Source organism: Heptranchias perlo, chromosome 25 (genome assembly GCF_035084215.1).
Source record: "Heptranchias perlo isolate sHepPer1 chromosome 25, sHepPer1.hap1, whole genome shotgun sequence".
Lineage (NCBI taxonomy): Eukaryota > Metazoa > Chordata > Chondrichthyes > Hexanchiformes > Hexanchidae > Heptranchias > Heptranchias perlo.
The window spans coordinates 34744055-34758630 of NC_090349.1; the positions used below are offsets into that span (position 1 = coordinate 34744055).

Consider the following 14576-nt stretch of genomic DNA (forward strand, 5'->3'; position numbering starts at 1 on the left):
CAGTACTGTAATCCGAACCTCGAATATGTGGGAGGCACAAAGAGAACGGGACTTCAGTTAATAACAAGCACATCTTTGCAAGTTATTTTGTGTCTCTTTTTGCTGCTCTCATCCGGCCCATGTACAAACTGCAGCCAATAGCTCATGCAATCTACTTCTGGCCTGCTGTTAATTACTCCTGGTGGCTGGCTTACCAAGCATATGGTGATAGTTGACTTCAGCTTTCCTCCTCCTGTTCTCATGGTTGGGGGGAAGGAGAAATACATTAGGTGTGGAGCATTGTATAGGAGTGAGTTTCTCTGTGACTGGCAAAGCCTCTTTAGCCCACTTAAACAACATTGGGAGCAACAAAGTTGGGAACCGTGAATAATTGAGTCCCCAATTCCCCTCCCTCCTTTACCTGTAGAGGTTTGTGTTGATAAAGCTACATGGGCAGGGGGTGGGAGTGGGTGCAATATCAGAAAAGAAAATAATGAATCCTGATGCCATGTGCCTTTAAATAAGTCCCTGTATCTGAAAGAGAGTTCAGCGAAATCATTTGAGAAATTTTGTTCTGTACCTTTTTCTTTCCCTGCAGATGGAACAATCAGCTCTGATTCAATTCTTCTGGCTCAGTCCCTCCAACACTGTAACCAGGGTCAGAACTGCTCCCCCACTGACCTCTTCTATCAGGGCAACTCCAATTCCATCAGGGAATGGCTTACAGTTGCTATAACACGAGCCTTACACCAGGGTGAAGACAGTTTGTTGGATTTAACAAAACAGATCTGCTCTTTCCTACAGGTACAATTCCGTCAATTTCTATTTGGCAAACCTGAGTTTAATCGGATGCTTTTTATTAAACCAGATTTTGAGCCATTTTCCATCTCACAACCCTTGTTCTCCCATTGACAACTTGTCTTTAAGGTGTCTCTATAAGTTGCCTTCAGTGAATGGACCAAGGACCCTTCTTTTGATTATTGAAAAACTTTGTTGGAGCTAAGGGCTATTGTGCAAAATACCACCCAGGTTGAAGAGACACATCTCGAAATAGTGGATAGACATTGTCAAGCATGGGTGTCAAGAGTGTAAAAACATTGTAGGGGAAACGGAGATGAAGGAAGAAATTCTACAGTTTTGAGACACTGGGAAAGAATGAGTGGAATAGGAAGTGGTACAAGGAATCTCTGTTTCAAGACAGTGCAGATGCAAGGAGGAGGAAGACCATGTAAGAAGACTGCTGTTGCTTTGCAGTTCGCTAGGCAGGAGGTGGTCCAGAGAAGTTGCTCATGCTGATTTTGTTTCCAGTTTGTGCTTGTCCATCAGTGTAACACAATGGTCATTGACTGATAAACTCAAATAGTTGTGCTTTTACTGAGGCAATGAAGTCATACTTCCTGTGACTTTGTGGTCAGCAACATTTATTGTTCTTGGATCCTTCAGCTCCCGAGTGCCGGACTGCATTGTGAAAAGTTAGACATTCTTGTAGATTTATCATTTGTACCACAATGAAGAGACTTTCTCAAAGTTTCACTCAACAGTATGCAGGTTGTCTTTTTCTGTGGTAGGCTTTGCTCAAGAGGTGGAATATGCAGATTAGTCAGCATCTGTGAAGAGAAAAGACAGGTTGACATGTTGAGTGTGTACCCTTCTTCAGAACCTGATTTCTGCATGCAGATGATAAATGGATCCTCGGCCAAAGAGCTTCTACAAATACATAAAGGGCAAAAGAGTAACTAGGGAGAGAGTAGGGCCTCTTAAGGATCAACAAGGTCATCTATGTGCGGAACCACAAGAGATGGGGGAGATCCTAAATGAATATTTCACATCGGTATTTACGGTTGAGAAAGGCATGGATGTTAGGGAAGTTGGGGAAATAAATAGTGATGTCTTGAGGAGTGTACATATTACAGAGAGGGAGGTGCTGGAAGTCTTAACGCGCATCAAGGTAGATAAATCTCCGGGACCTGATGAAATGTATCCCAGGACGTTATGGGAGGTTAGGGGGGAAATTGCGGGTCCCCTAGCAGAGATATTTGAATCATCGACAGCTACAGGTGAGGTGCCTGAAGATTGGAGGGTAGCAAATGTTGTGCCTTTGTTTAAGAAGGGAGGCAGGGAAAAGCCTGGGAACTACAGACCGGTGAGCCTGACATCTGTAGTGGGTAAGTTGTTAGAGGGTATTCTGAGAGACAGGATCTACAGGCATTTGGAGAGGCAGGGACTGATTAGGAACAGTCAGCATGGTTTTGTGAGAGGAAAATCATGTCTCACGAATTTGATTGAGTTTTTTGAAGGGGTAACCAAGAAGATAGATGAGGGCTATGCAGTAGATGTGGTCTACATGGACTTCAGCAAAGCCTTTGACAAGGTACCGCATGGTAGGTTGTTACATAAGGTTAAATCTCACGGGATCCAAGGTGAGGTAGCCAATTGGATACAAAATTGGATTGACGACAGAAGACAGAGGGTGGTTGCAGAGGGTTGTTTTTCAAACTGGAGGCCTATGACCAGCGGTGTGCCTCAGGGATCGGTGCTGGTTCCGCTGTTATTTGTTATTTATATTAATGATTTGGATGAGAATTTAGGAGGCATGGTTAGTAAGTTTGCAGATGACACCAAGATTGGTGGCATTGTGGACAGTGAAGAAGGTTATCTAGGATTGCAACGGGATCTTGATAAATTGGGCCAGTGGGTCGATGAATGGCAGATGGAGTTTAATTTAGATAAATGTGAGGTGATGCATTTTGGTAGATCGAATCGGGCCAGGACCTACTCCGTTAATGGTAGGGCGTTGGGGAGAGTTATAGAACAAAGAGATCTAGGAGTACAGGTTCATAGCTCCTTGAAAGTGGAGTCACAGGTGGATAGGGTGGTGAAGAAGGCATTCAGCATGCTTGGTTTCATTGGTCAGAACATTGAATACAGGAGTTGGGATGTCTTGTTGAAGTTGTACAAGACATTAGTAAGGCCACACTTGGAATACTGTGTACAGTTCTGGTCACCCTATTATAGAAAGGATATTATTAAACTAGAAAGAGTGCAGAAAAGATTTACTAGGATGTTACCGGGACTTGATGGTTTGACTTATATGGAGAGGTTGGATAGACTGAGACTTTTTTCCCTGGAGAGTAGGAGGTTAAGGGGTGATCTTATAGAAGTCTATAAAATAATGAGGGGCATAGATAAGGTAGATAGTCAAAATCTTTTCACGAAGGTTGGGGAGTCTATAACGAGGGGGCATAGATTTAAGGTGAGAGGGGAGAGATACAAAAGGGTCCAGAGGGGCAATTTTTTCACTCAAAGGGTGGTGAGTGTCTGGAACGAGCTGCCAGAGGCAGTAGTAGAGGCGGGTACAATTTTGTCTTTTAAAAAGCATTTGGACAGTTACATGGGTAAGATGGGTATAGAGGGATATGGGCCAAGTGCAGGCAATTGGGACTAGCTTAGTGGTATAAACTGGTCGACATGGACATGTTGGGCCGAAGGGCCTGTTTCCATGTTGTAAACTTCTATGATTCTATTTCGCACACAAGGAGTGAGATGAGTCAACAGCGAAGTTGCAGAGGAGTGAGAATAGTGTGCAATCTCTTCTGAGGTCTGTGTCGTGTTGTTTAACCAGCCACATGAGCTGTAGGGAAACTTATAGGGATGCTGACTGTTCCTTTTTTTTCCCCTTTTCTACCCTTAGAGAAGCATCTCGCCTGATGGCCATAGCTGAGGTCAGGAACTGATGTTGTGTGCTTCAAGTTCTGGCAAAGTACATTTAGCTGCAGCATGCTTAGCCAACCTGTTTACAGAGCTTCCTTATGTTAAAATCAGGAGCAGTTTAAAAAACACACAATTCTTCCTTTTCAAATACTGACTCATTTTGGAACCAACTTAACACCTAAAACCTTTGCAGGAAAAATCACAGTTGTACAATTATGCTTTGATGTTGGTGTGATACATTTAAGCACCACTGCTACTATTAGGATTCACTCTAATGTTATAGAGCTAAGTTGAATGCTCCATTCACAACTAAAGTGCACAATCTATTGCTAGAAGTAAACATGGTGTAATAGCTTGAGAAACCAACTTTTATCAATCTCAATTCTGTACCCAAGCTGGTTCAACTGCCAGAATGCTAGCACCAATATAATAGGCTGAGTTCCCAGCAAACTGATGAGTGCACATTAGCAATACCTCATCCTGCAGCTGTACAGCAAGGACATCAACTTGAGTTTCAGAAATAGTTTGTTAGAGAGTTGACAACCAATTCATCTCTTTTGCCCAAGCTGTGGCAATGTGGAATTCCCTTTCTCAGTTTGTGTTTTCTGTAAGTAACTTTTTTCATAGAGATGAGTAAATAGCTATTGAACAATTAATCATGTTCTTTTTATTTTTTATGTGCACAGTAGTATTTTAGCATTAGTGTTTATATTGTGTTGCTGTAATTTATGGTTTTAAAAAAAGGTTTTAAAAATTGCCCTTTAATGAAATCCTAGTGATAGCACTGTCTTTTTTTATGACTGACCAAACTGACATTTATGCTGTTGCATTGCAGCATGCACCGGAACAGTTTCCATCAGAAGAGTTCCCAGTAACTGAGTCAAAAGTGAGCATGGATGTGCTTTTCCCAGGCGCTGCCTTTGTAATGGTGTCATGCAAGGAAAGTCCAGCAGGGTTTCGGAAAGAGTAAGCACAATTGAAACATACTGAATGAAATGAGCATTTAGAGGAGGTTTGAATGTTTAAAGTTGTACAGTTTACCCCCTCAATCCTGCTGGTGCACTTGGCATTTCCTGCAATTGTTAAATTTGAATTATCTAGGAAGTCACACAACATAAATAAGTGCAGCTTCTTGGGAGCATATTAAACATTATAGTCATTCTCTAGCAGAAAAACAAATGGCCATCTGTAAGTAAAGATTTTACAGCCTGGTCTAAATGGCTGTCATCTAAATCTGGGCTGGATTGGATTCTAGCTCCAGAAATTGAACATTCTGGTATCACATAACACCACCCAGTCCTCATTTTTGGAGAGAAATTCACCAACCTCTGGCATAAATTTGCACTTCACTTTTGGTGATTATTCTAATTGCTTAATCTCGCCAACATTTTTCTGTTGACCACAGAAAAAATTGTTGTTCAATTGCCACTTGCTCCCTAGCTGCCAGTAATTTCTGACAGACTTGAACTTTCTTACATTTATGTAAAAAGGGTCAAGGCTGTCGCATCCAGGTAAGCCAGTGAACATCTCATAATTTCAAAGGCCCTTTTATAGTTTGTTAACAAGTGGCTAGAGATCCAAGCTTGGTTGCTGGAAACTGCAAATTTCCTTCACTTTAAGGGAATGGGAAAATTCACCAGCATTTGACCCATCAACTACACAATGTTCACTGCAAGTAAAGGCCGGAGTATTGTACTTTTAGTGAGCAGGCATCTTAAAAACTTCACTGAAGGTTTGCTGGCTGTGGAACTTTACCTATAGTATATGGAGGACACCTATTTGAAGATTGAGGGCTACTCCACCCAGTGAACTTGATGAATGTAACTAAAAATTACAGTTGTAAACCATTTTAATCCTTTTATTCTTTAATTTTTATTGCTTAGTTCCTCTCTATATAAGGCTCCTTGGGTTAGAGTGCTGGTATATGGACTGGGTCACAAGGTGCGGAGAAATGGACAACTTAACCTTACAGAAACAGTGTGTTATCCGAAAGATGCATCGCCCACCAACACTGGGCTGACTCCACCACCCACCACAAACCAGTACCCCTCCGTTGTTATCCCAACTGACAAGCTGCATGTCAAACTAGGTATGTTTAAGTTTGGAGTTTGGAATAGCTCCGTAAACATGATCTCCAATACATATAAACTAATTGAGTGTTAGAATGAAGCATTAAGTTTTTTTATAAAAAATGAATAAGATTTAATCTTAGAAGAGCAATGCTCCCCAATTGGCATTTTTTTAATTGTTCCCCATCTCTCCTGGAAAGTGTTGAGTCATAGGCACTGTTCCGCTGATGCTAGCAGCGCTCCATAATTTTGCCCAAGTGACCATTATGAACGTCGAAGAAGTTGAGGCAGGCTGAAAGGAGCAGGAACTCTAGTTTTTTTTCCACGTCCTAGCCCAAAGGTGTTGAGGTCAATTGTGGCACTCTAATTGCTACTTAGCTGTGATCAGCTTAGCTTCGTTTTGGGAATCATACCTGAAAGTATTTAATCTGTATGGCTTAATGGTACACTATGTGGTGCCTTCTCAATTGGCTTTGGCAGTAGAACGCTACTATTGTCAACTCAAAAGATTTCTTCGGACAATTTTTCTCCTCTTTCTCCTGTATGGATCTGTTCTTCAGTTATTTCAAGTCTGGATCTTTGTTTTTCAGCTTGCTTTCTATGTGGTTTTTTTAGGCTAATTATTTAATTTGGTTTTGAATTTCCTCTTCCCAGGTGTCTCCCCGCCACCTGGTGCGGTGCTGGTATTGAACTCGTTGCCTCTGGAATTTCCTCTGGCAATGGCATTTGCTGAACAGTTGCTAACGTGGAAACTGGGAGAAGGTGACGGGAAATCTGAGGATGAACTTGATGCCATTCCTGCATCAGTTCTCCTGCAGGTTGTTGAGCTATTTGGTAAGACAAGTTGCCAGTAATGGGTTTGGGGACTGTGTACCTTGTACATGTTTTTTTTGTAAAAATGTAATTTTAAAAATATATTTATCTAATGATGTCTGGAATCCCAGACTAAAGTGAATAGATCCGATGTTGGTAACTTGTCAACCCTAACCCTACTGCAGCGTGATGCATAGGGACTGCAAGATCTGATTGGCATGCTATTACTAGTTGCTGATGCCTCGCAGTATAACTGAAGGTTTTGCAATTTAAGATCAATCCTACAAAATGTTCTCCCCTTCTGAATCTTATGATTCCATGGGCTTTGAGCCCCTTAATAATGTATAAACCCAGACAAAGCAGCTAATCTATCATGGGAGGATTACAGCTGAGTCTGATCATCTTGTCCAATATCCACCTGCGCATATTTCAGTTGGTTTCACTGGATAGTAGTCAGGAGCACCAACTCTAGCTGATTTGTTATTTTTCTCCCCTCTGTAGTGTGCAATGTATAAACAAATGTCGCCATTAACTGGAATGTACTTTAATGCCTTTTTTCTGCATGTGATTACCTTCCCAATTCATAGCCAACCTCTTGTGGACAACAGACTTGTCCCCCAGCATAAAGGAGATGATATTCCACCTACTAGCTGAATTGCTGCGCAAAATTCATCAGCTGGAACAGAAGAAGAATCCGTCTGGCCTGTCTTCATCCATCGCCATCCAGTTAAACCCGTGCCTGGCCGTTTTGATGGCGATACAAACTGAGCTCCGCAAACTATATGATGAAGAAACACAAAACTGGGTGACTGGGAACAGCTCTGGTATTGGAATTGGAGTGACTGACCAGGGCCGCTTCTCCACCTACTTCCATGCTTTGATGGAGATTTGTCTTGCAGTTGCGGAGGTAACACTGCCCATCAATATGAGCACAGTGGTCAATGTGATGACCTCCACAAGTGCACCGAGCCTCAGCGATTCCTCTTCCTCTTCTTCCTCTTCACCGGGGCAGACACCACAGAGCCCAAGCCTACTCTCCAAGCGGAAAAAGGTCAAAATGAAACGGGAGAAGACATCAGCAACAGGCAAGAGACTCCCCTCACGGGGTAGTGAGAGTGACACGTCAATCCTGAATATTGGTGGAAGTAAACCAGAGGACATGCTTTGGTTTCACAGAGCCTTGACATTACTCATGATCCTGCGTCACCTGACCAACAAGGACCCACAGGGTCTAGGGGTGACAAATGATGCCATCTCAGATGCCTGCCAGGCTTTGGTAGGCACCACCTCCCACAGCAGGTTGCTAGTGATCTCAGGAATACCAACGCATCTTGAGGAATGCGTTGTCCGAAGTGCCATTCGCAGGGCGTGCAGTGCACATGGTGGCGTCTTCAAAGACGAGATTTACATCCCACTGCAAGACGATGACCCTAAGAGGTTAAAGGTGAAAGCTGATGGCAAGCTGGAACTGGATAAGTCAACAGCAGTCGACACTATGGATGTAAGCAGTGGCAGCAGTGTGACACCAGCTATGAGTATGAGCGCCTCTGCCTCTACCAGCCAGACCTCAATTTGCAGCTCACAGTGTGTTTCTCAGACAACAAGTGACCTTTCAGTAGACCAGTTTCAAGCAAGTCATGACATAGCTGCACCGCAGGGAATGATTGATCCACACACAGTATCTAGTCAGGAGAGCCTGGATCTATCCCTGTGCAGCACTGGAAGCCTGGGCAGTCTTGGTAGTCTAGGAGAACCCATGGACAGCGCAGACTCTGCTTCTATCTCTGACGTGGGGTCCATGTACACAGTCACATCACTGGACAACAATCCACTTGCGTCACGACCCATCAAAGGTTACGCCATAGTTGAGGTAAGGTTAGGGTTTACCCTTCAGACTATAGCCTGTGGTTTAAAAAAATGTGAAGGAGGATGTGGAATTCTAATTTAAGGCAGACTCTAAATTCTCACTCAATTCTGCTTTAGAATTCGAATTATTCCCTTGGACCCTGCTGCAAAACAGTCAAGTACTTTTGCATCACAGTAGCAGTTAGCAGTGCAATTTCAGCTTTACTTTACGTCTCAATTGTACTGTTTTTCTTAATTGAGGCTATTAAACAGGCTTAAAATACCAATTGAAGCTGCAAATTAACCTCTGGGCCATGACCTCTCAAAACACTTATATTTGTGTGGTTTATACTGTAGTGTTAAAGCCGTTGTCAGACTCAATTTTATTATTCAAATCCAACCATCCAGAACTTTGTAAATAACGAGTTTGTGATTATTAGATTGAATGAGGCTTAGGTTGGTTTTACATATCCAGAGCTTGAATGTAGCAAAACTCAAGATGAATCCGATTAATATTTGCAGAATAGGAATCTGAATCAAAATATTGGAGTTATTTGTTCTGGATTACTTATCGTTACTATTTACCATTATTATATAATAAACAGACAAACTCACCGTCATAGCCCACATGAAATTCTTAATTTTTTTCTTTACAAATTTGATTATTTTTCAATTCAGATTAATTGGTTTACCAATACTTTCCTATCTTCACTGTTCATTAAGCACTGTTCTTGATATGATTGTGCAATTTGTTTACAAAAATAATGACTTTTAGAACAAAATGGAGTATTAGCTAGAAATTTGTGCTTTGAGCATGAATTATGAAGTGGAGACAACTGAAGTTGTTTTGATAACAAACGTATCATGGGAGTCTTCATGATTTCAGCAAAACATGGTTTTGTCTTCCTTGTGAACTGAGTACCTTGAAGTCTATTTCTTCCATTCCCTCTCTTCTCTCCTCCCCCCAATATTTATTTATTTTATTGTGTCCGTTTTAAACACAAGCCAATCTCTAGCAAGAGTTGCCTTGCCTCGTCCTGACAAATTTGTTGCACCCTCTTGATCCTCCCATTGCATATCATTCCAAAAATAATCAAAAGATTGGTTATCCACATTCAACCCCACCTCAAAAGTATCCATTCAGCATCTTTACAGCATACCTGGGTCTGATTACTAATTCCCCAAGTAATCAATTGTGACTATAATTATATATCCTAGCCTTTCATGATGCGGTGTGTTGGTACATGCCTATACTTCAAGGTTGGTGCAACAACCACTAGATGATTCTGACACTCAGACACTCAGACACTCTAGACCTCCAGTAATACTGAAAATAAACTATCAGCATGGCATACACCATCAGGATGTCCACATCTCTCTATTGATCCCTGATTGCCAGTAATTTAAATCCGAACAGCATTACGAAACTGATGCTTCACATTTCTGGCCATCTCTAATGCTTACCAACACCAGGACCATACATAATCCAAAATCCCATCAGATATACATGATAAGAACTAACATTTTTTAATACTTCTTACTGATTAACTCATAGCTGCCTCATTTTGAGGCCTCAAAATGGTTGCTGCGGGAATTGACAGTGCCACATCGTTGCGCTGGCAAGGAGTGGTGTCTAGAGACCTGTTTTTTTTTTAAATCAACATCCCTATCTCAGGGACACTGAAGCCAATTGCAGGGTACACACTACTGTGCTGGTTTAGGTAGGCAAACTTGGGGCCTCATGTCAAGTGTCAGCCTTTGCTTAAGAGCAGCACTCTCACTTGAAAGAAAAGCTCCACTCCAGCACATAATTTAAGCTGATAAATTAGTACTGAGGGCATGCTGCTTTTTTTTTTTGGAAGTTGGCTGTCTCTTCATTGAGACTTTAAACCGAAGCCCCGTCAGCCCCCTCAGGTGAATGTAAAATATCCCATGGTACTTTTTGAAGAAAAGCAGGGGAGTTTCCTAGTGTTGCGGTCAATATTTATCCCTCAGCCAACACTACCAAAACAGAATAACTGTTCATTCATCTAACTACTGTTTGTAGAACCTTGCTGAGCAGAAGTTGCCTGCTGTATTTGCCTACATAACAACAGTGGCTGCCCTTTGAAAGTAATTAATTGGCTGTGAAGCATTTTGGGACATCCTGAGGATATAAAGGTGCTATATAAATGCAAATTCTTTACTTTCTTTCCAACCCATGCTAAACCAGATCTCAAATACTGTAGCTAGGTGCAAAACATGTTCCATTCCCCAGCATGCCATAAAATTAATCCCCTCCAAAAAAAAAGTTCTGTTTAATCCATTTCATTGTGCTTCTAGTTCTTAACAAGTTGATGTGTAACAAACCCTGTTTAAGGTTTCCTTCTCTTTATTAAAGATAATGTTGTACAGTTCCATGGGTGCCATTGGCCCTCAGCATTACCCAAGTGGCCACTCTTGATGGGTGAGCTTAAACAGTGAGTTAAAGCAGGCTTTTTAGTCATGTGCATCACCACAGTCGAGTTTGATTATGTTCTCAATAGTGGCTCAGGGACGTTGAAGCCACTGTTGGCCTGGCTGAGGTAGGCAAACCTGAGACCTTCATGGTCTATTAGTCAGCTCCATTACAGTTAGTAAATGCCCCATCATAGTGTGGGTCTGAGACATACAATCAAGGAAGGTTCCATGTTCAGTTGTCACTCTGTGCTCAATTAGTTGACCAAGCCAGTAGGCTACAATTGACTTCAGTGCTTTTGGGCTAGAGAGTGGTGAAAATGGCCATGGTTCCCACTCTTCATCACTAGCCAGTCACTACTGCTGGAAAGTGCATGTGTGCGGCTATTAAACAAAGACAGGATTGAGCTCAGCTGTGATGCTCTCATAATCAAGCAGCCTTCTGCCCCTCTCCATCTATGCTCGCACACAAACAATGAGTGAGGAACTGGAGGGCTGCTACCACCTGTGGAAGCAAACCTCAGCACGAGTTAGTGCCTTCAAGAGAGTAGAGAGGAAAAAGATTGTACCTTGCAATATTCAACACTAGAGATCAAGGATATAGTTTTAAAAATAGTCCTTTTTAGATCATAACGTGACATTTTTCTTTTTACTTGTAGGTGAGATCTAGGGCAAAGATTGAAAAGATCCGTGCCAGTCTATTCAACAGCAGTGATTTGATTGGATTGTCCAGCCTGGATGGAGAGGACGAATTAATGGAGATGTCGACGGAGGAGATTTTGACCGTGTCGTCCGTAAACCAGAGCTTGTTTGATACCCAGGGCAGTTCAGCATTGGAAGATTATTTCACTGAAAAGCTAATAAAAGGTGAGCAAAAAGACAGGCCTGCTGGGATTCATGAAGCAAAGTTGCCCATTTGATAAAAATGATAAATCTTTTACAGTGTTGTGCTACAGTGGCACAGAGGTTGGATTTATGATCCTTCATGTGTCTAGTTCCCAATGTATGCTGCACAATTCTGGCACAGGGCAGGATAAAGTAGAGTTTCTGAGTTGAAGCCAGCATGTCCTTTTTTTTTCCCTTCCTCTCTGGGAGAAAAAAAATCAGCAGCGACTTCCTCCAGGTCACTATCCCACATTTCCCAGCAAAAGCACAATATTGATATGATGTGGAGATGCCGGTGATGGACTGGGGTGGACAAATGTAAGGAGTTGTACAACACCAGGTTATAGTCCAACAGCTTTATTTGAAATCATAAGCTTTCGGAGCTTTTCTCCTTCGTCAGGTGAGTCTCCTGACGAAGGAGAAAAGCTCCGAAAGCTTGTGATTTCAAATAAAGCTGTTGGACTATAACCTGGTATTGTACAACTCCTTACAATATTGATAAGTTGGGAATTGGTGATTGTTGAATTACCTGTTATTTATAATGTGGCGCTGGATATATTGCTTTGTGGATTATACTTTTTAAATCCAGTAAAAATGGAAATGCACAGTATGTTAGTCAGCCAAGAGAAAAAGATGCACTTGCATTTCAGAACAGATGAAGGGTCCCACCCAAACTGTTAACTTCTCTTTCAGATGCTGGCTCACCTGCTGTGTACTTCCAGTATTCATGATTTTGCTTTTTTTCAAAAAAAATCTGTCCTGAAGCTCCCAAATTGTTATCACTTTTTTCTTCTGTTTACAACATAAGTATTGGTAACAAAAATGCATTATTTCTCAATGTCTGCGCAGAGCATTGTTTTCTAGTGATGCTTATCCATGGATATCAACCCTGCCTTTTTAAAAAATCAATTATGTTCTCCAGTTCATCCACAGCAGTTTTCCTGACAAGACCTTAAACTGTGTTTTAGACTCCTGTAGAGTCCAAGCCATTCTTCACACTGTAATGGCTGCTGCCTACAGTGTGGGTTGGGTCAAAGCCCTGGTGAGCCTTTAATACCAAACTAATTAAACTGCGTGCTGGAATTGTTGTTTTCCACCGTCAAAATTGATGGGACAACATGGTGGACATTCCACATGTTCTTCAGTATGTGACTTAACGCAATTAGAATTTCTTTGTTGAAACTGAGCCGCTAACCCATGCACCGAGGTGAATAACGACTCAGTTTCAGTTTATAAGGAAATGAATCTGCTTCCAGAAGTTAGTCTAGTCATGAACACCAGAGGAAGTGTTAGGGAAAAAACGAAACTAAGTACAGCATGCACAAGATTTTTCCAATGATGGTGTTATGATATTTATATATTGTACTTTTTCCAGTTCATGGTGCTCCAAATACACCCGATTTACATTCTGGGGTGGATTCCCAGCATTAACAGTAATACTGAAACAACTGCACATGTGCTTGACCATGTATATATTTATGACATTAAGTTTATGGCTGTGGCCCTGTATCAGGTCAAAGTTTGGAAATTGCAAAAGCACATTGCTGATCTGTACAAAGAGTAATGGAACTAAACAGGTGGGTGTGCCATCTATTTGCTACTGCCAGTGCCTTACTTTGGAGGCCCACTGACACCCACCTTTTGGTGGTCTCATTGCCTCCATAGGTTGCGATATAAACAGTATTATTTACTATTGGCTAATGCACCACCCACCATCTTGTGTCTGTCCCAGAGCATTGTTTGGTAAACCTCTTTAATTCCAATGCTCCGTCTGCCCCCTCAAGCGGACGTAAAAGATCCCAAGGCACTTTTCGAAGAAGAGCAGGGGAGTTCTCCCGATGTCCTGGCCAACATTTATCCCTCAACCAACATCACATACAGATTATCTGGTCATTTTTTTCATTGCTCTTTGTGGGACCTTGCTGTGTGCAAATTGGCAGCTGCGTACCCCTACAATACAACAGTGACTACACTTCGAACGTACTTAATTGGCTGTAAAGCACTTTGGAACCTTCCAAGGTCATAAAAGGCACTATATAAATGCAAGTTTGTTCTTTTTTTTTCTCTTTAATGTTTAGGAAGAATTGTATTTTTAAAAAGTGTATAAATAAATTAAGATCTCCAGTATCTCAATCTATAAAGATTTATTATGCTTACTTTTCATTTAGGTGATAAGGTGGTTCCTGGAGCTCGAGATATTCTTTCAGAGATATTCCGAAGCTGTGTACACTCGGAGCAGATGCTGAGTCTTGCCCCAGCCAAACCGATCAAAGTTTCTGACATTTTTCTCAGTAAAGAACAGATCAACTCCCAGACACCAGGAAACCTGTTGCAAATATTTTTCACCAATGTCCGGCCACCAAAGAAAGTTCTGGAGGATCAACTCACACAGGTATATGCTTTGGACAAAGGCTTGTATTGGTTTTGTTTAGATTTTGTAGATGTGCCTTGTAGCAGGTGATGAGGTTTTCTTTGTACCATATGATGGATAATTACCATGCTCTTAATTCCCAATCTCCGCTAAGTTCACAATACGATTGGCTTAAAGATCCCTTGGCATTCTTCAGGTTTTTTCCTGGAACTCCTTAACTAATACCACCAAAAATAGAGCAACTGGTCATTCATCTCATCAATATTTAGGTAATGTCCCTGACTTCAAAGGGTTGCTACATTTGCCTACATAGCAAAGCAGTGAGCTCCAAAAGTGGTTCATTGTGTGAAACGCTTTGAAACATTACATAAGAACATAAGAAATAGGAACAGGAGTAGGCCATACGGTCCCTCGAGCCTGCTCTGCCATTCAATCAGATCATGGCTGATCTTCAACCTCAACTCCGC

The 14576-nt window shown here is 41.7% G+C and overlaps 1 protein-coding gene across 3 annotated transcripts in view; it reads left to right on the plus strand.

The window, feature by feature from the left end:
- The window catches only part of LOC137342201 (probable E3 ubiquitin-protein ligase HECTD4), a 212408-nt gene that overhangs the window by 167882 nt on the left and 29950 nt on the right, over positions 1 to 14576 (plus strand). For all 3 annotated transcript variants that reach the window (XM_068005963.1, XM_068005965.1, XM_068005964.1), the window contains exons 57-63: positions 578 to 783; positions 4526 to 4656; positions 5574 to 5779; positions 6414 to 6593; positions 7160 to 8442; positions 11513 to 11720; positions 13907 to 14130. In XM_068005963.1, the coding sequence (XP_067862064.1) occupies positions 578 to 783; positions 4526 to 4656; positions 5574 to 5779; positions 6414 to 6593; positions 7160 to 8442; positions 11513 to 11720; positions 13907 to 14130 (2438 nt within the window). The remainder of the gene's footprint in view (positions 1 to 577; positions 784 to 4525; positions 4657 to 5573; positions 5780 to 6413; positions 6594 to 7159; positions 8443 to 11512; positions 11721 to 13906; positions 14131 to 14576) is intronic.